At 39.1% G+C, this 22,012-nt stretch overlaps 1 protein-coding gene across 2 annotated transcripts in view; it reads left to right on the top strand.

The window, feature by feature from the left end:
- Window positions 1-14,246: 14,246 nt before the first annotated feature.
- Window positions 14,247-22,012, top strand: part of SNX13 (sorting nexin 13) — a 161,692-nt gene continuing 153,926 nt past the window's right edge. For both annotated transcript variants that reach the window (XM_049893268.1, XM_049893267.1), the window contains exon 1: window positions 14,247-14,458. In XM_049893268.1, the coding sequence (XP_049749225.1) occupies window positions 14,447-14,458 (12 nt within the window). In that variant the 5' untranslated portion in view covers window positions 14,247-14,446. The remainder of the gene's footprint in view (window positions 14,459-22,012) is intronic.

Below are 22,012 nucleotides of genomic sequence, written 5' to 3'. Positions count from 1 at the left end.
ATAACATCTCCAAGCTCCACTCATATTTAAGCATTTATCAAGATTGCATTTCCCTTAGTGACTGAATAGTATTCCATTGTATGTATGTACATTTTGTTTATCCATTCATCCACTGATGGGCATTTATGTTGCTTCGGCCTTTTGGCTATAGTGAATAATGCTGCAATGAACATTGGTATACCAAGTCTTTTGGCTATATACCTAGGAGTGGAATTGCTGGGTCATTTTTATGGTTGGTATTTCTATTTCTAGTTTTTTGAGGAATTGCCATACCGGTTTCCACAATGGCTGTACCATTTTGCATTCCCATCAGCAATAGATAACTGTTCCAATTTCCCCATATCCTTGCTAACATTTGTTATTTTCTATTTTTTTAATTTAATTATTATTAGTCATCCTAGTGAAAGTGAAATTGTATTTCATTGTGGTTTTGATTTGCATCTCTCTGATGGCTAATAACATCTTTTCATGTGTCTGGCAGCCATTTGAATATCCTCTTTGGTGAAATGTTTATTCAAGTCCTTTGCCTATTTTTGATTAGGTCACTTGAAACCCTGGTGGCATAGTGATTAAGAGCTACAGCTGCTAATTAAAAGGTCAGCAGTTTGAATCCACCAGGCGCTCCTCAGAAACCCTATGGGGCAGTTCTACTCTGTCCTATAGAGTCGCTATGAGCTGGAATTGACTTGATGGCAATGGGTTTGGTTTTTTTGTTTATATATATATACTTATATATATATAAGTATTATTATTATTTTTAACCACAATAAAAAAAAAAAAAAAAAACAGAAGATTTTGCAAATCAACCCTGGACATCTCATAAATGTCCACGCACTGTAGCAAATAAAGGCTACTAGTGAAGTTATTATATATTTGTACTTTGTAGTTTCTTCTTTCTAGTGGTTACAGATTACAGGGTCATCTCTTTCCGCTTGAATAGGGTTTAGAGGCAGCCTAGGACTATGTATCCAAGTATGCCTTAGGGACTAGAGACTAGCCTAAGAAGGCAGTGGAAGCTGATATCAATGAGAGCCTTATCAGTGTCAGAAAAAAGCAGATAAGGAGAGGGATAAAGGAATGGTTTAGAAATACAGAAAAGCAATAGGTCCCTGAGGGAGAAAAGTGAGGGAAAATAGAAGTAAAGCAACTCAAGGCAGGCACATTACCTGGAAGCAGAAGCAGAAAACAATGGACATGATACCCTAAGGTTACGCTGTTGGCATGACGTAAGCAGAAGCCAAATAGGAATGAAGCAGACATAAAAGTCATATTGATGTCAGTGATAGGGGCCTCCAAGAGGCTCTGTGTCATTAACAAAATGTATAATGTCATGTCAATTAAGGAGAAAAATTAAAAAAAAAAAAGTGAGATTAGCATTTTACAATAGGAGAGGTAAAGATTGTTTACATAGAGTAGATTTCCACAGAATAACAGAAGAAATCAGATAAAACTCTCATGGAGCACTTACCCTTGTCTCTTCTTAAGTGAGAAGGAAAAAAACTGGGTTAACTGGAAAAACAAGCCATCACTAGATAAATGACAGTTTATTTCAGGAGATCCTCATGAGATCTGAACTATAAAAAGCAGAAAACAACTGTATTGGCATCTCCTGTCTGAGGGGAGATGGGAGGGTAGAGAGGGTTAGAAACTGGCAAAATGGTCACGAAAGAAGAGACTGGAAGGAGGGAGCGGGCTGACTCATTAGGGGGAGAGTAAGCGGGAGCATGGAGTAAGGTGTATATAAGCTTATATGTGACAGACTGACTTGATTTGTAAACTTTCACTTAAAGCACAATAAAAATTATTTAAAAAAAAAAAAGCAGAAAACACTTGAGAAAATGGAGAAAGATTTTACTGGCCATCCAACGGGTGTATTAACCTTTAGAACTGAGACTGAGCCTTGTGAGAGAGAGAGGCAAGAAAGAGCAAGTTTTGAGTCAGAAAAGCCTAGATGCAAAATGATTTGACATTTGTTAGCATAGAACTCTTAGGCAAATTAAATAACCTTCTGGGCCTTAATTTCCTCATTTTAAAATAGGGCCAACAGCACTTACCCCATGAGGTTTAAAGGTAACAGGGTATGTAACACGGCTGGCATAGAGGAATAATTCAATAAATGTTTGGTTCCCTTGTTTTTCTGAGCAAAATGTTCAGTGTGGGAGATGCTATTTGTCAGAACCTGTAAGATATGCCCAGGGCAAAACCTGCCCCTCAGTCCAGGAAGTCATTCTTTGATGCACAGATTCCTGAGCCAAACACCTGAATGTATTCTACCTTAAAACCCATTGCTGATTTGGATTCATAGCAAGCCTGCAGGGCAGAGAAGTGTCCCAATGCCACAGCAAGCCTGTAGGACAAAGCAGAACAGTCCCGTAGGGTTTCCAAGGCTGTAAATCTTTACGGAAGCAGGCTGCCACATCTTCCTCCCGCAGGAGCAGCTGGTGGATTACAGCCTCCGAATTTTTAATTAGCAGCTGAGCGCTTTAACCACTGCACCACCAGAGCTACTTCTCCCTACCATAGTTCCCAGTTTAGTCACATCCTTGGGCAATGGCCATTGGAACTCTCTGCAAAGGCTCTCAGGATGTTCAGATCAACTGATCCCTGATTCTGGTCCACACATATTCCTTGTACATACCCCTGATCCCTATTCCATTACTTTCCTGGCTTTTTTTTTTTTTTTGTCTGATTAGTCTGGATGGATCAGGGTCTTAAGCATCTCCCTCACTCCCAAATCTTTAGGTGCTCTATGTATGTGTGTTTTATCTGTAGCATCTAGGCCATGACTTTTTAAAGTAGCTCTCTTTGGATAACTGTGTATCTCTTTGAGGACCTCCTGAAGTAATATCACTTAAAATAGTACCCTCAAGCTGGGGGAAAAAAAGAGGTTGAGGATTCCTCAAGTTAGACACTTCCAATTCAGTAAGTAGAGTTCGAGAGTGTTTTACCAGGAGTATGTATTGCTAGCTGCTCTAACAACTCAAAATAATTTGTCACTTAGGCAAAGTTCAAAAGTATTCCTCTTGATCTGGTGGACTGGTTCTCCTACACGGTTCCTTCCAATTGAGCCACTATTGTCTCAACCTGTAGCACCCAAAGTTACCTTGGAAGGTAGAGAGAGAAGTAGATTGCTACATTCCATTGATCTGAGCCAGCTACAGGACCCCAACTAGATAGACAGGATATGTAATCTCCTTCCCCATGCTCAGGAGGAAAATGAAATGATTAAGTGAACACATGGCATTGTCATGCCATGGGGGTGATTTAGAGAGATATAAATTATCCGTTATCCCCCAAAGCCAAAGGCTCATAGATAACAATAACTTGATTCTGATGACAAAAATGAAATTTGCAAGACAGAAACTCAGTTATCTTTTCACAGTGTAAAGTTTCATTGTAACCAAAATTTCCAGCTTAACCGTAAAGTGTAAGTTTGATGAATTCTAGTAATTTGATGAATCGTCCAGAGGAGTGGATACAGCTTCAAAGTAAAAGTTCCTGTGTAAGAAATCAATGGTCCTTTACAGAGTACCACAACACAATAATTAAATAGCAAGAATACAGAACTTAATTTCAAATTAACAAAACTGTATTTGAAAAAAGTAACTCTGTACTTCCTATTTTAAGCTTAATGACAAGATAATACCCAGAATGGCCTTTTTTTTTTTTTTTTTCTCACGCAATTTTAAGCACAGTATATATCAAAGTAGTAATTTGAACTGATTTGCTTGACTGTGGCATTTTCCCCAGATTTCTGTCCTAAACAGAGCAAACAAAAATATGTAAGGATGAAGAGCAAGATGGCTTGTATTTTAATTATATGATCCTAAGATTTCAAGGGAAATCGAAATCTCACCTATTTCCCTTTCCTTTTTTGAGAGTGGATTATATCAGGCAAAAATTTAAAGAGATCAATATCTTCTTTGTATTTCCCAACTGCTCATGGCTGAGTGATAATAAATGTTCTTGATATGGATTCCATAATACTACGTCTTTACATTTGAATGGTTAGCCCATTAAAGGTTTAGCAAATAAAATAATGTGTAAACCAACGAAAGAATTCCATCACTCTACTAAAAGGTTTGGAAACCCTGGTGGCGTAGGGGTTAAGAGCTCATGGCTGCTAACCAAAAGGTCAGCAGTTCGAATCCACCAGGCACACCCTGGAAGCCCTATGTGGCAGTTCTACTCTGTCCTGTAGGGTTGCTATGAATCAGAATTGACTCTATGGCAACAGGTTTGTTTCTTTTTTTTTTTTGGTTATTAAAAGAATCTCTGGTAAATAGCCAATCGTATACCTCCATCCAGAAGGGAGACATCTCACTTATAGAAACACAGCCTAAGAAATGGATCTTTTTACTCACTCCTCTGCCACTCCCATCAATAAAAACAAACACTTCCCATCTGAAGCAGAACATTTAGCTCTCTGTAAGCAACAGAAAGAACACTTCCCCAGCAACAGGAAAACCCAAAAAGGACATCTATTTTTAAAGATAAAATGTGAAGCCCTCAGCATTTTGCTGATTTAGTGAGCAACAGGGAGTATATGTATTATCTGTCCAAGTTAGGTGCACGTCCTATAGATTTCAAGAATAAATAGCCTGATTTCAACTTCCTTTTTATTTATTTTTTGTTTTCTTCCCTTTTGTTTTAAGCACTAGACCTTTACTTGACATTTCTGCTGATTTCTCTGTTTGTAGCTATTTGCACATACGGCGGTTATAAGGTAGGAGGTGTCTCATTTCAAGTGGAAAGGTGGTAATTCAAGGAGTTCATCACCATAAGCAAAAGAGTTCACAGCAGGCTGTGCCATTGCTCTGTAGCAAGTTTTCTGAGAAAGATGATGATGAATATGCATGTTGGAGGAAAGTGATCTGAAAATGAACTGCAACTTATTTGCAATCATAAGTGTCACAATTTTAGAACTGAAGGAAACCTTAAAGTTTATCTTGAGTCACAGGACATTGTCCAATGTTTAATATAGCAATCTACTGTATGTAATCGTTTATAATATACTACTGTTAATCTAATCATAAGTTTCAACCTCCTAACTTTAAAGAGAAGAAAATTGAAGCTCAGCAAATGACAAATTTTCACTTCAAAGGCTCAATTCTCACTAGCAGAGACAGGGCCACATGCAGCTCTTCTCACGTTACAACCCAGGCTTGTGTTCCTTTTATTCCACAGCCAAGATTATGGATCATATGTCTACTACCTCCTCCATTTATTTGTGTGTTTATTCATTACAAATAGTTACCAATTGAAAATTGAAAAGAAAAAGATCATAATATATGAAAAGGTGAAGGCATGTCCAATTAACCGGTGCCAATTAAAAAAAAATTTTTTTTTTTAATTGACATAATACCTTACCACTCAAAAACAGTAGTAATTTTCAGAATAATTTTACATTTTTTACCTTGGTTGTTAAGTTAGAGAAGTAGGAAGCCATATAATGGCAGTCTTTGATTCCACCCTTATTCTGTAGAAATGGAATTAGCTGAGGTCAGCCTGAAGCATGAGGACGTATGAAGTCGTATCTATGAGCACTGATTCCTTTTCTCACTTCCTCCTTGGACTGAAAGCAAAAACAGGAGGTCAAAGGTCTATCACAACTGTGATTATTCATGTAAGAAACTGGAGACAAAGATAGCCTAAATATTTTAGTTTAATTGGCATATTTCAAGACACTGTATATACGAACATAATTCTGAGTTATATAGATATACATGGTATATATACACATACATGGTGTATACACACATGTGTATATCTGATTTTTTTTTTTTTTGAATCTTGGGTCTACTACCAGCAGTGTAAATGTGGGGAAACAAGTTAGCTTTTCTCACCTCAGTTTTATCATTGTAAAATGGGAATAATAACAGCTCCTATCATACAGAATTGTTGTGAAGTGCTTAAAACAAAGCCTGACATAATAAGCACTTAATAAACATTAGTTGTTATAGAGAATTGGGTATTTTAAATCTCTATCTCTCCATATTTATATCCCTATTCTACATTCAACTGAAATTTCTTCTATGAAATCATGCACTTCCCTTTTCTTTTACTTTGTTAGGGCAGTGAAACTATTATGTATGGTACTATAATGCTAGGTATGTGATATTGTGCTTTTGTCAAAACCCCTAAAACTTTACACATAGAGAGTAAAACTTAATGCATGCAAAACTTTAAAAATCAAATCATTCAGAAGGTTGGGGATTCCCAGGAAAGAATGCAGACTGTGACAAGAGAATCCGAATGTATTACAAATGCATGAAACAACCTCACTGAATGAGGTGGGGTGAAAGTGCTGACCTAAATAACTTTGAAAATGGGTGGGACCTGTAAGATTAAAGGAAATGCACATAAGCATTGTACTATAGAACCATTCTCTAGTAAAAGAAACCAAGGCTCCCTAGGAAAGGACTGATTCTGGAACTGGGGCAGGAAACGTATAAGATGATCCTGGAGAATCTTGTAGCTGCAGAAAGTAAGAAAGTGCTAAAAAATAAAAACAAACAAAAAACTAATCCACATTTCTGGGGTTATGTCAAAGGGATATAGGAGCCAACTGAAAGGGCTCCCAATGGTCAAAACCAGGACAATTTTAGCAACAAAATAAATACAGTAATATTAGATTATAAGAATAAAATAAATATGCATGAGTCCACACTGATATAAATAACTGAATAAAAAAAATGGAAGAGAAGAGACGTATGTCCCATGCAGAAAAATTCCAAATAATTTATGTAGAAACTCTTACCTTCAAGGACGGAGAACATAACTCTCCACTGCTGAAGTATGGGCTGTACCTAGTAACTTCCTTCCAAAGAGTAGAGTATGGAAAGGAGAAAAATAAAGAGTAACTTTACAGTGCAGAAACATAATAAACACTACCTTAGCCAGGTGGTGAAAATCAACATCAACAGTGATAAATCATGCTTACAGGATGTAATGAAAATCATACTTTGCCTCTGAGGTCTTCCTTCCAAAAACCCATAACTCTAGTTATAACTTGTAATAATGAGAAAAATACCAGATAAATCCCAACAGAGGGGCATATTACAATATTCATGACCAATATACCTCAAAGCTGTCAAGGTCATCAAAAACAGAAGTTTTGAGAAACTGTCACAGCCAAGAAGAACATAAGGAGGCATGACAACTAAATGTAATGTGGTGTCATGGATGAGATTCTGGAACAGAAAAGGACATTAGGTGAATAATAATAATGTGTCCATATTAATTAATTATACTAAAAAAAAACTAAAACCCATTAATTGTAACAAATGATCATACTAATGTAGGAGGTATATAGGAGCTCTCTGAATTATCATCTCAATTTTTCAGCAAATCTAAAAAATAAAGACTGTTTAAAAAAACAATAGCTGAAATCTTCTTTTCAGGATTAAATTCCCAGTACAAGCAAGAACCAAATTTAATTTATGCATTTGTTTTAAAAGTATAAAGGTCAATCATTGTCATATTCTGCTGAAGGAAAAAAAAAAAAAAACTACACTTAAAGTGTGACATATGAACTCATTTTTACCAAAACAACATGTTTTATAAAGCTCAGTTTTACAAAAGTTTTAAAATCACTTATGTTGTTGTGGAACCCTGGTGACACAGCAGTTAAGAGCTAAGGCTGCCAACCAAAAGGTTGGTGGTTCGAATCCACCAGCCGCTCCTTGGAAATGATATGGGTCAGTTCTACTCTACCCAATAAGGTCACTATGAGTGGAAACCAACTCCTGGCACCTAGCAACTTTGCTGTTGTTAGGTGCTGTGGAGTCGGTTCCAACTCACAGTGACCCGACGAACAACAGAACAAAACACTGCCTGGTCCAGCGCCATCCTCACGATCATTGTTATGCTTGAGTCCATTGTTGTGGCCACTGTGTCAATCCATCTCATTGAGGGTCTTCCTCTTTTTCACTGACCCTGTACTCTGCCAAGCATGATGTCCTTTTCCAGGGACTGATCCCTACTGATAACATGTCCAAAGTATGTGAGATGTAGTCTTGCCATCCTTGCTTCTAAGGAGTATTCTGGTTGTACTTTTTCCAAGACAGATTTGTTCATTCTTTTGGCAGTCCATGGTAAATTCAATATTCTTTGCCAACACCATAATTCAAAGGCATCAATTCTTCTTTGGTCTTCCTTATTCATTGTCCAGCTTTTGCATGCATATGAGGCAATTGAAAACATTATGGCTTGGGTCAGAAGCACCTTAGTCTTTAAAGTGACACCTTTGCTTTTTAATAAAGAGGTCTTTTGCAGCAGATCTGCCCAATGCAATATGTCATTTCATTTCTTGACTGCTGCTTCCATGAGCATTGATTGTGGATCCAAGTAAAATGAAATCCTTGACAACTTCAATCTTTTCTCCGTTCATCATAGCATTGCTTATTCGTCCAGTTGTGAGGGTTTTTGTTTTATGTTGAGTTGTAATCCATACGAACGACTGTGGTCTTTGATCTTCATCAGTAAGTGCTTCAAGTCCTCTTCACTTTCAGCAAGCAAGGTTGTGTTATCTGAATAAGGAAGGTTGTTAATGAGTCTTCCTCCAGTCCCGATGCCCCATTCTTCATATACTCCAGCTTCTCAGATTATTTGCTCAGCATACAGATTGAATAAATAATGGTGAAAGGATGTGAAAATCTAGGGACTTGTGGTTTATCCCTTTTGTGCCTGGCAGTACATACAGCAATCATGAAATTTTCAGCTTCTGGGATTTGTTAGGAAGCTGCTATACTATTGATAGTGCATGCTGCCACCAGGCAGGGGCCTTTATGATTGTTTGAAACCAAAGAAACAGGCATGTGCCACAAATAACTATTTATACAGCATATGGTATGAATTGTCTGTATTTTTGACAAGAAAAATAGAAAGTTTGAAAAATTTTGTTACACATATGTACCAATAGACCCCTGTCTGGACTCTGGGGTATAATAAGTGATACTTCATTTGTACCACTAAATACTTAGGGTAGGCTTGTGAGAGGTGGCAAAAGAAAAATCCATATTACTTACCAAAAACTCAGGCATATTCAATGATTCAGCATGCTTCCATTAATGAAAACACATAGTGTCAACAAAATTCAAGGCAGAAAATAATTGGATCACCAAAGGGTTAACATTATTTCTGAGGAATAACAGATTAATAATAGAGAGACTATGCCAAGCCTCTAGCAGATTAATAGAGGACAGTGGGACAGAACATGGGCCTGGCAATCAGATGGTGACCTGGGTAAGTTACTCAACTTTCCAGGACTTCTGGGGTTAATAAGATCTATTATAATGGCCTAGGAGTCTCCAGGTTGCGCAAACAGTTAAACTCTTCACCACAAGAGCTTGAAAAGTTGGCGATTTGAACCCATCCAGAGATGCCTTGGAAGATAGGCCTGGGGATCTGCTTCTGAAAAGTCACAGCCTTGAAAACCCTATCGAACAGTTCTACTCTGCACACATGAGGTTGCCATGAGTAGGAATTGACTCAATGGCAACTAACAACAACATGATGGCCTATTTCAAATGTTAAATACAATATATGCATAATGCCTTTCATAGTGCCTGGCCCATAATAGGTGCTGAAAACCAATATCCACAACCGAGAATTTAACATTTGAAAAGTGCTCTTAATCTAATTTTTGTGGTGTGAAAATAGGTTTTTTTTTTTTAAATTGACTGGGGCGCCATTGACCTAATAATACCTCTACACATTTACATAAGGTGGTCCTTTATATTTATCTCTTAACATTTCTGTGGCGTTATTATTATTGAAGAGACTTGTGAACATTATTTTGCTATGGTTGCACGTGCATAGCAAAGCCTGAATATTATTTCTGCTTCTGTCTCTTAGACTTGAGTTGGCTCAATATTTCCTCAAAAATGCCTTGCAAGGGGTGGAGAGGAGAAAAAAAAAAGTGCATGCAAGAACAAAGCGCATGCTGGGCTATTTGAAGCTAGACTTCAGAGCATTCTTAAATACCCTGAGATTTCTGCTTACTGCTGTCCTACTAAAGCCCTAACAAATAACTGGGATATCCTGCTGCTGTTTGTTCTTAGAATGTGTCTTTTGGCACTGCATTATTTCAATACAGATTTGCTGTCTTTGACACAAGACTTATTAACGAACATACAGTACTGTTTAGTGTTCAGTAGGTGACACTGATCCAAACAAAACAAAACCATTGCTGTTGAGTCAATTCCGACTGCATTATTATGAAACTGGAGTTAATAAAATGGTTTAAGAAACCAAAAGATTAAATTTGACAACTGTTTGATAGATGGGCAGTTTGCTTGGGAGGTTGATACCATACTTTTCCAGAATCTCAAACGGAATTATAGCTAATTTGTGACAACTCATATTTATCTGATTTCAAAATTAAAAAATGAGCAAACAGGACATTGTGAATCTTCATGTAGAAGTTTAGAAGTCACTGGCAGTGGCCTATTAAAAAGCACCATACATTTATTTCTGCCTCTGACCTCTATGTCATCCTTTCCTGTGCGAATCAGAGCGTAGACAATGCTCTTGGGGAACCAAACTTTTTCCAATAACAGTCACAGATGTATTCTTATCATGCGCTTCTTAAGATAGATTGTTTTGTTTTGAATTTCTCAATGACAGTCAAAGAACCCAGCATCTCAGATCATCCTGTTCAGGTTTCCTCTATAACGAGTAATATGAATATGCTGTTTTTAAGACCACATGGAGTCACACCCGTAATCTGTACCAAAGTAGGTGCTTTCCTTTTTTTTTTTAGCTAGCTGCCTCTGTAAGCATTTTCTTTCCCAACTATACAACGCTTCAATTTGCGTAACACTCTGAAATGGCACACCTTTTTAACTTCGCTGCTTCCTTTGCTAGCAAACTGACTTCGACTCATGCTCAAGATTTGTCTGAGAAATTTTGTTTTCAACGTATTTTATCCTTACTTCCCCCTCCCATCCTATTACTTCCTTTGAAAATAACAGCAGTGCTATAATGTGAAGGGGAAGGCATAGCTCATAATTCTGCCGTAAATTATCTAGCATTTTAGTGGCAGTAGTGTCCCCATAATGGCAAAATGAGAGACACAACTTTTTAAAACAATGTTCTAACACAAAGGATTTTGTTTTTAAACAGTTTAAAATGAGCCTTTTCTTCTTGGGGTCTTTTTGGCAGAAATGATACATTTATTAATTCACTAATTCATCCAAAAACTTTTTATTAAGTGTCTACTATGTGCCATGCAAGGAGCCCTGGTGGCCCAATGGTTAAGCATTCGGTTGTTAACTGAAAAGTCAGCAGTTCGAACCCGTCAGCGACTTTGTGGGAGAAAAGACCTGGTGATCTGCTCGCTTAAAGACTTACAGCCTAGGAAATCCTATGGGCAGTCCTACTCTGTTCCATACAGTTGCGATGAGTCAGAACTGACTCCAGGACACACAACAGAACAACCTATGCCAAGCACCATTCTGGTTTTCTAGATACTGAGGAAACATCTTAAAACAAAACAGAAAAAACCCTGACCTTGTGGGGCTTACATTCTAGTGGAGGACAGGCAGATAATAAGGAAGAAAAATAAGAAGTAGTTATGATAGAAGACGTTAAGTGCTATGAAGAAACCAAAGCAAGGAAAGGTAGGATGCTGGGAGAAGGGCAACATTTTAAATGGGATGGTCTGAGTAGGCTTTATTGAAAAAGGTGACGTTTGAGCAAAGATGGCACAGAAGTGAAAGATCTAGCCATGCAGGTAGATAGAGCAGTCAGTGCAAAGGCCCCAGGGTTAGAGCATGCCTTGGTGTCACAGGATCAGAGAGGAGGCCAGCGTAGGCAGAACAGAGTGTTTGATATAAACGAGGTCAGAGAGTGGGAGGGTGGGATGGGACTCAGGAGGCCAATTAATACAGTAATTTTAGGTCACAGCAAGGCTCTGGCTGAAGGAACTGAGAAACCATTGGAGCAGCTAATGAGTGTGACTTGCTTCTAAGTCTTTAAACTTATGAATGTTAAAGGCATATCCCTGTCTTATCAGGTTGGTACAAACCTCAAATTGTGCCTATGCTTAACTTGTTAGTTCCTGTTGAGTCAGCTCTTACTCATTGTGACCCCATGTAAAACAGAAAGAAATGTCTAGTCCTGCGCCATGCCATCTTCACGATCACTGGTACGTTCGAGTCTGTTGTTGCAACTGTGTATTTCAAGTGTCTTTTAACCTACAGGGCTCATCTTCCAGCACTATAGGAGACAATACTCTATTGTGATCCAGAGAGTTCTTGTTGGCTTATATTTGGAAGTAAATTGCCAGACATTTCTTCCTAATCTTAGTCTGGAAACTTTGCTGAAACTTGTCCACCATGGGTAACCCTGCTGGCATTTGAAATACCAGCAGCATAGCTGTCAGCTTCACAGCAACACTGAAGACACCACAGTACCAAAAACTGACAAACGGGTAGTAGACACCTAATTTAACCACCTTTAAAGTGAAGTGAAAATGCCTTGCTTCTGCAAAGAGAAAAATACGAGAAAAAGAAAATTGAATACAGAGTCCAGACACCTAAAGTACAGTTTTAATTCACTAGCTGATATCTTAAATATTAATGAAACTCCTGTTTATTTACAGGTTGGAACAGTATCCTCTTCCAGGTTCTTCATTGTCTCTAATGTCTTAAAAAGTTTCCCTTAATGTCTTGGTCTAGATAGTATTTTCCAATCTTATTACCTATTCATGGCTTAGTCTGTCAATACCAGCAACACATTTTATTACGTTACACAAAGGTCAGAATTTCGCTGGCCTAGCAAAGTGGAAACTTGTGGGAATTACGTACAAGATGTAGATTAAAACAACAGCAACAAAAATAATTTTGCCTCAATTAGCTGAATCAAGCAAAATCAGGGTTTTTCTTGAATTTCTGTGTGACCGCTTAAGCGAACCATCCCCCCCGCCCACCGGTGAAGTAAAGTGGCGGGGAGGCACTCTAGTAAAGATGTAAGAACTATTTCTGTCTTCAGTTTCCCCAAATGCCTCTGTAACCCTTGTAAAAACGTAATGGAAGGGTTTTGCTAAGTACAATCTGAAAATTTACTCTTCAATTTCCTTCGCAATTGCAGATTTTAACGTAAAACAGGATAACCCATTTTGACAGCACCTTCATGTAAACTGGAAACCCTAGTGGTGTTGTGGTTAAGTGCTACGGCTGCTAACCAAGAGGTCTGCAGTTCCAATCCGCCACGCGCTCCCTGGAAACTCTATGGGGCAGTTGTACTCTGTCCTATAGGGTTGCTATGAGTCGGAATCAACTCAACGGCAGTGGGTGGGTTAGGTTAAGGTAAACCACTTCCATTACAATTTATGGGGAAGAACTGACCGCCTCTAATTCCGCATATTGTAACCCACGCAGGGGAATCAGTCCCGGGCTTCCATGCACGCTGAGTTCCGTTTAAATTGCCACAATGATAGCTGTTGAAATTTCATCACTGTGAAACACAGACGCATTGTATAAAGATAAGGAAGCTTGTAAAGTCCTAGAGACAGCATTTCAAAAGAAAAAACGAGTTTAAGTTTCTAAAGGTCTCTTACAAGAAGCAAAACTAAGCCCTCCTTGTTATGTATGTGCTGGTTAACCGAGGAAAAGTGACAGCCCTAACTCTGCTAGTACCGTGGCAAAGCCGATATGCCCGTACCGCATCTAAAACCTATCGCACCTCATAATAGAGAACTCAGTGTGGATTGGTAGGGACAAAGGAAAGTTTCGGGCAAAGTTTAGAAGGAGAGAGGAACTTCGGGGAGCAGTTTCAGATCACACTTAAGTCCCAGGCCGTGGAGGAAGGCAGACACCTCACGTCCTTTTCGGTCGCTGAGAGGCAGGAAAACGCTAAGAGAAAGTTTCTCTACTGAAGATGTGTGGCCCTATCCTCGGGGTACGGGAGGTCTGCAGCGCCATCGGTCAAAGGCTCAGCCTCTGTCGGTCTCGCCCAGTCCCACGGCCGGCAGATCTCGGCGTGAGGAAGTGGACGAGCGGCCCCAACGGACGCGCGCACCGGCTCTCGGACCCCACGTGCAGCCCTGGGGCAGAGCCCTTGCTCCGCTCTCAGTGGTCCCTGGACCACCTGGGTGCCTAGGGCCGTGGGCCTCGCCCCGGCGACCAAAGAGCAAGCCCGCCTCTGCCTCTCCGCGCGCCGGCGCCATGGAGACGGTCACGAGACGCCGGTGGCTCCTGCGCCCGCCAATGGGAGCGCACGTCGCGGGGGGACGCGGGCGTCGCTCTTCCAAGATGGCGGCGCGTCCGTCGCAAGCAGTCGGGCCGTGGGGAAGCCAGCGAAGCCCAGTAAAGCCGCTGCCGGGGAAAGGACTGAAGGAGTATTTGCCGCCGTTGGCGGCGGCCCGGGCAGTTTTCGCTGCTGCTACGGCTGTTGCCATGAGGCGAGGCTAGGGAGGAGCTCACTTCCCCGGGATGTAATAATGTTAACAGAGGTAAGCGGTGACGATGGCCAGTGTTTACCTGTGAAATGGGAGAGGGGAAGGGGTTGGCGCCAGCCCGCCCATCAAAGAGCATCACCTCTTCCTCCGGCGGGTCTGACCCTACGCAGCCGGCCCTGGGGCCTGAGAAGCAACGGGGATCCTACAAGTGCCCCCTAAGCAGGAGCTGTGCTGACTCAACAGAGTCCCACCGCCTCCGGCTGCTTGTGCCTCGCCTTTCGCAGTTGGCACTTGCCTGTCGCCCCTGGCAGTGGTCTCTCCTGCTATTGCTACCTCGTAACTCCTTGCTCCCTCCTTGGTGTCCTCTTACACGCTGCTTTATGGCACCGTTTGTGTGTCGTCCTTCCTGCTGGTTACTGTTCCCTTACAATTTGCCCGAGGATTCCCTCTCGGGTCCCGGCCTCCAGGGCCCTCCGCCTCCGAGCTCGGTTATCATCCTGGGTTTGTCGCGCGGCCAGACTGGTTTCCTTCCCACCCTCGACTTCCACTGCTCGTGAAGTGCACCTTCTTTTTCCTCAAGCCAGCTTGGATGACCCAGTTATATCGCCCCTCCCCCGCACCCCCATCCGGTCACCTTTCGCCTAAATTGTGGCGATCAAAAAGTTCACTATGGCATCCACCCTCTTGATTGGCGTATGGCCTCCTTGCTATACTCCGTGGAATAGTTTTTTCTTTGGACCTGAAATGGAAGTAGGGCAGCTATGGCTAACCAATCAGTTTCCCTTTTCTGGTACCTAGGGTCCATTGCAAAAGCAGACTTTTTGAAGAAGTAGAGTTTGTCTTTACTAGTCTGGGTTTTAGCAATACTTTAAGGGGAAGAAATAAATTGGTGCAACTAGGTACTTCACCCTCGTTAATACAGTTACGTGTAGTGGTATACACAGGTGAAGGCGTCGTTAACGATAACTTCTGAAAGCTTGTGCATTTGATGAAATCTCTTCTTAGAAGTTGTTCAGCTGAAGTATCGTGAGGATTCTGATGTCAGCTGTTGGCCTGGTTTGGCCGTCTTCGACAGCCGAAATGAATTTATGGGCACTGGAAGAAATTCCACTTGGACCAATAAGGAAATACCAATATTTGTAGTGTGAAAAAGTGACGATGAAAGACTTGCCTTCCCAACTTGATAGTGAACGCTGAGGCACTTCATACTTTGGTGTTTGTATCTCACAACCTATGCACAGAGCTTGGGCACAGGTGGTGTGTCTGGTAAATATTTATTGGTTGATTTTAACTGCCGAAGCATCTGCTTCAGAAACAAACTACTCCTTAAGCAAACTACTTATTTCTAGTAGTTCGAAATTCACGGCACATTTCTAAATTCTACACGTTTTTCATTTCCGGAGATTATTTGTCTTGATAGGAAATATATGATGTATCGTAAGCTGTTCTCATTAGCAGTAGTAGATTAAAAAAAAAAGGTAGCAGAAGTTCTATTTTTACCTTCAGTGTGATATTTTGGTGGGAATAATTAGCCTTATAATAAGTTTTCTTTGGTGTTTCTAATGTGTAATATTTTATGAGATGATCTTTTGAATAAATTTGTCTTAAACAAACAAAAACTAAATTGATTGTCATCAAGTCAATTCCAACACATAGCTTTTTTTTTTTTTTTTATTGTCAAATGTCCCACACATGTAGAAAAGCACACAAAACACAAATGCACAGCTCAGTGTTTTATCACTACTTCTACTCCAGGGGATTTCGGGCAAAAAGCATTAAATATTTCATAATTTTCGGAGCCTACGGTTGGGTTTTTTGGGTATAGGGTCGCTATGAGTCGGAATCGACCCTACGGCAGTGGGTGGTGGCACAATTAAGCGATCACCTGCTAACTGAAAGGTTGGCAGGTCGAATCTACTAGCCCTTCAGCAGGAAAAAGACGTGTTGATCTGCTGCTGTAAAGATTACAGCCAAAAAAAACCTGTGGAGCTGTTCTACTGTCAAATAGGGTCGCTATGAGTTGAAAATCAGCTAAAAGCATCTAATAACAACAAAAATAAACTGTATTTTGGTAGATACTTTTTATCAAATTAAGGATTTTTTTGCTTTTCTATTCCTGATTTGCTAAGCATTTTTACGTGAGTGGATGTTGAATTTTATCAAATCCGTTTCTGAACCTATTGAGATGATCATATGATTTTTCACCTTTTTCCTCCTAATGTGGTGAATTACACTGATTGGTCATTCAATGTTGAGTTAACCTTATACCCCTGGAGGAAACTCATCTTGGCTGTGATGTATTACCCTTTTCATCTGTCAGTAAATTCAGCCTTCTAGTAGTTGAAATGTTTTTGTTTTTGTCCATGTCCTTGGGAGAGATTGGCATGTAATTATTTTTTTTCAGTAATATCAAGTTTTGGTTTCACTATTATGCTGGCTTCGTAAAAGAAGTTGGATAGTCTTCCTTCCTTTTCTGTTCTTTAAACAGGTCTGTACAGTAATTTTTTCCTTAAATTTTTGGAAGACTTCGCTTATGTAGCCATCTGGGCCTGATGACTTCCTTTTTGGAAGGTTTCACATTAATTTAATAGACATACCCACTGTTGTGAAGTCGATTCCGACTCATGGCAAACCTATGGGACAGTAGAACTGCCCCATAGGTTTTCAAGTCTATAAATCTTTACGAAAGCAGACTGCCACATCTTTCGCCCATGGAGCGGCTGGTGGGTTCTAACCACTGACCTTTTGCTTAGCAGCCAAACATTTTAACCACTTTGCTGATAGGACTGTTCAAATTTCTATATTCTCTCTTTCAGTTTTAGTAAGTTTCTCTATGAATTTCTCCGTTTCATCTTTTTCTTTCAAATTCATTGGCTTAAAGTTGTTCATGAATTATTTAATTACCTTGTTACTATCTATAGATCTGTAATAAAATCCTATATTTTGTTACGGGTATTGATAATGAAGGAAATCCTGGTGGCGCAGGGGTTAAGAGTTACGGCTGGTTACCAAAAGGTCAGCAGTTCGAATCTACCAGGTGCTCCTTGGAAACCCTATGGGGCAGTCCTGCTCTGTCCTGTAGGGTCACTGTGAGTTGGAATTGACTCTGTGGCAATGGGTTTTTGGTTATTGTAGCAAAAAACTCAAACCCCCCGCCATCGAGTGGATTCCGACTCATAGCGACAGTGTAGGACAGCATAGAACTGCCCTATAAAGTTTCCAAGGCTGTAAATCTTTACAGAAGAGGACTGCCACATCTTTCTTCTGCGGTGCAGCTGGTGAGCTCGAACTGCTGACCTTTCAGTTAGCAACTGAGCGCTTTGACCACTGTACCACCAAGGCTTCCCCTCCTGTGTGTACAGTGCACTGTTTTTAAGTGGCAGAGCCAGGGTTCTGACCTCAGGCATTGCTACTCATCCCATTCTTTTAACCACTATACTGCATTGCATCTCCAAAGTAAGACCCAGATTAAATTTACTTGGATCTCATCTATGATTTTTAGTAGTTATTTAATAGATTAGGAAACTGAAGCCCAGAGACTTGTGTAAGGTCAAATAAAGTGATAGAGTTGAAACAAGAATCAAATCTCCAGACACTGAGTATATACCTCTGACCATGCTACTCAGTTGCTTCTGCATGGGTAGTTTTCAGTTCTCTTGGTAGATTTTAAAACATCCTACTTCCTTATCTAGTTTGTAGTGAACTGAAAATTATAATTACTTGAGAAAGGCTTTTTGCCTTCCTTTGCTTTTTTTATTAAACAGGCTCAGCAGTAGTTTTATTTTGAAATACTTTGTTGTAAAATTTACTCAATATTGGTTCCGAAAAAAATTAGTATGTGGAACTTGTTTTTATTGTTGTTTCACTGCTAACTTACAGCAGGTTTTAGGGGATGTGACTTAATTTTTTTTAGGTCTCAAAGTGTATAATAATGAGCTGTGATGTGAAGATTCTCCTGTTCTTTACATTAGTTATGTTTAGTAAGCATTTGCTTTGCTCAGAAAGTGTTTGGTGAATCTGTACTATGTGATTGGTTCCTTTAGATCTCAGCACTGAGGTAGGTGATATTATTCCCATTAGCCCAATGAGAAGACTGAGGCTGAGAGAGTTAAAGTAGCTTGCTAAAAATCCTATAACAAGCTATGGGGCAAGGAATCATATCCAGCTTCTTTTATTCCAAATTATGTATCCTTTTTGTGGCTCAGTACTAAATGTCTGAATGCATCATTATTTTTTTGGTAATTGATACTTTTAGTTACTTTTTTTTAAAACTAAGTACATAGATGCATAATGATAAGTGTAAGGATAAACATATAAAGCTTCTCAGTTTTGCATTTTGTCAGAATAGACCTTTAATTGGAACCTTTTCATAAATGAGAAGCCACACAAGTGATCAATTAAGGGCTTTATTAAGCAAAAAGGGAAAATTACTCAGTTGAGCAAACTAGTATGTACAGTGAACTTTGAAACCTGTGACATATGATAGACTAGCGTGAATCGAAAAGTACAACCCATTTAGTTTTTCCATTTTTTTTTTTAAATAAAGAGTTTTATAGTTCTCAACCTTTTTGACTTCGATTTGTATCATTATTCTAAGTACAACTGACTTATTTAGAAGAGTTGGTAGCCATATCTATGAAATTGTGTCTTATGCATTTTCCATAGAGGAATGAGAGTTTTTATTTTTAGTTGTAATCCCCACAGTGTGACAGCACCCGCCCCCTTTCTACCCCAGGTTTGCTGTGTCCCTTTGATCAGTCCCTGTCCCTTCCTGCCGTCTCATCCTGCTTTTGGACAGGAGCTGCCCATTTGGTCTCGTATATCTGATTGAATTAACAAGCACACTCCTCATGTATATTATTTTTTGTTTTACAGTCCTGCCTAATATTTGTCTGAAGTGTGGGCTTTGGGGATGGTTTCAATTCTGGATTGGTTTAACAGTTCATCCAGGGTTCCACCATTCTCTGTCAGACCATTAAGTCTGGTCTTTTTATATGAATTTGAGTCCTGTCCTACATTTTTCTCCTGCTCTGTCCAGGACTCTCTGTTGTATTTCCTGTCCGGGCTATCATTGGTGAGAGATTTTTTTTTTAACACCCAGTTAAATTTTTTCCCCCCTTCTACTGTCTTTGCCCGTTAGGACTTACTACTCTTAAAATTACTCCTAGTACATTTGGCAAAAAGTTTTTCATAGTATACCTGAAAATTATTTAATATTCATCCCATCCCTTTTAAAAATAACAGTAAACTTCCATATAGCAGAATTAGTTGGGGGATGGGATGTTTGTTAACATAAAAGTTCATTTCAATGACTGAATTTTCACATTAGAATATAAGGAAATATTTATCAATAAATCTTCACCAAACACTTTAAACTTTTCTCGATGTTTCAAAAGGATTGTCATTTTGAGCATTTATTGTTACAGAGAACTGAAAGTATAGAAGATGTAGGAAACTGTGTTGAATTTCTTCCAGTGCAGTGGCATACTCTGGAGGTTGTTTTTTTTTTTTTGAATAAAAACTAATTATCAGTCTGTTGTCACTTGTCTTGTGCTTTTAAAAATAGTGAATAAAAATTGTAGTTATTTGAGCTTGTTACTTATTTGGATTGTGTGTAGATGTGAGGCATTAAGTAAATTTTAAATAAAAATAGCTCATCTGTGATTTTATGTATTAACATTGATGCTTGATTTTGAGGTTGACACATAAGATACAGATGGAGCAAAAGGCATCAGCTGCAGCCCTTTTAGAAGTGCTCTGTTAATAGTTGGAAACCCTGGTGGCATAGTGCTTAAGTGCTACAGCTGCTAACCAAAGGGTCGGCAGTTCACATCTGCCAGGCGCTCCTTGGAAACTCTGTGGGGCAGTTCTGCTCTATCTATAGGGTCGCTATGAGTCGAGGGCACTGGGGTTGGTTTGGTTTTTGGTATGTTAATAGTTGTTAAAAGAGTAGAAGGTTTTGTTGGTCAAATAAATTTGGAAGAAAAGGAAATTAGATACATTTCTTTGGTGGACTTTCTTGAAGAGGGTGATAGAATTTGTTGCATATTGCAGAGTTACTTAACCATGGAGTCTTATTTATTTATTTTTTGGTATTCAGAAGACTAGAGTTTCTTTCACTGTACTTTGGGAAATCCTGAGATGTAGTGACTAGTTGTGCTTCAGGGAAGAGTCTGAGTTGTGCTTCAGGGAAGAGTCTGAGTTGTGCTTCAGGGAAGAGTCTTGAGGGCTTCCAGGGTTCTTTTTAAAAAGATTTTTTACTAAGTACTTACTACGTGCAAGACTTGCACAGTCTTGCACGTAGTAAGTGCTTAGTAAAAACTAATAATATTGTTGATTAGTGTGTAGTGAAAATATGCTTGAGAAAGCTTTATCTTTAAACTGTATAAGCTATTTCTTTAATTATTAATTATTGACATTGCAGTGGCTACTAATCAGATCAAGAACCATAGATTCATTGCTTTTTAAAGGGTGTTAAGAGGAATCCTATAAGGAGTAGAAGGATCCCACTGTCTAGAATGAGTCTGGCATGCCACTCTACATATAGCATTGTTTAGCATTTTTTCACAAGTCCAGCTGAATATTCCCAGTCTTTTTTCAGAAATTTTAAATGGCCTTTGTATTGTTTATTTCCATTGATTCCAGTTTTTTTCAGAGAGCTTATACATAAATTATATTTATTAAGTAATTATTTTCACTGTGTTTTACTAATCCAGCACACATGTGTACCTGTCCTTCTGTCCTTCTGATCAGCAGCCAGCTAGCTAATGTCACTGTATCTAGTTGATAGAATTGCAAACAAAAGCAAATACATGTGATATTTTAGTTAAGCCCTACAACTTTATATCAGATAAATATATGTCTTCCATTAGGCATTTTCAAATATTAAAACATAGTTTTTAGACTTTGACAACTATCCTTTAGAGCCTTAGGTAGGGAGATACCAATACATATATATGACTCTAGCTTTCAGGTGAATTGTTCCAAAGTTTGTTGACCAATTTTCCATTGAAATTGATAAAGGATAGTTTCTAGCCAGCTTAATGTGGTATATATTTATAATGAAAAGTGTTTGCAACATTATTTGCTACAAAATAATAAGATTATATTAATTTTAGGAGTGGGAGTAGGAGAAGGAAGTAAGAAACTTACAGATTTGGAGGTTTAAGGTGTCAGTTAGCGCATCCTAGGGCCACTACAGAATGTATGACTTTTCATTCAATGTAGTAACTACAAACATGTATATAGATTTTTGCAGATTATAAAGGGTGCTTTTTATAGTTTAATCATATTGTTAGACATAGTCTTACACTTACTTATAATTAGTGCCATTTATAATTTAATTAACTAGAAGCCCTGGTGGTACAGTGATTAAGCTCTCACTGCTAATCAGAAGGTTGGCAGTTCGAACCCAAGAGCCGTTCAGCAGGAAAAAGACGTGGCAGCCGGCTTGTGTAAAGATTTACAGCCTTGCAAACCCCATGGGGCACTTCTACTCTGTCCTACAGGTTTGCTCTGAGTTGAATCTACTCTATGGCAATGGATTTTTTTTTTTTTTTTTTTTAATGGTTTAACTGTGGAATAAAGGGAGAAGAAAAGAGTATGAGA

Source organism: Elephas maximus, chromosome 8, assembly GCF_024166365.1.
Source record: "Elephas maximus indicus isolate mEleMax1 chromosome 8, mEleMax1 primary haplotype, whole genome shotgun sequence".
NCBI classification, from domain to species: Eukaryota; Metazoa; Chordata; class Mammalia; order Proboscidea; family Elephantidae; genus Elephas; species Elephas maximus.
The sequence above is the reverse complement of the archived record's forward strand: the minus strand, read 5'-3'. Positions and strand labels throughout refer to the sequence as shown.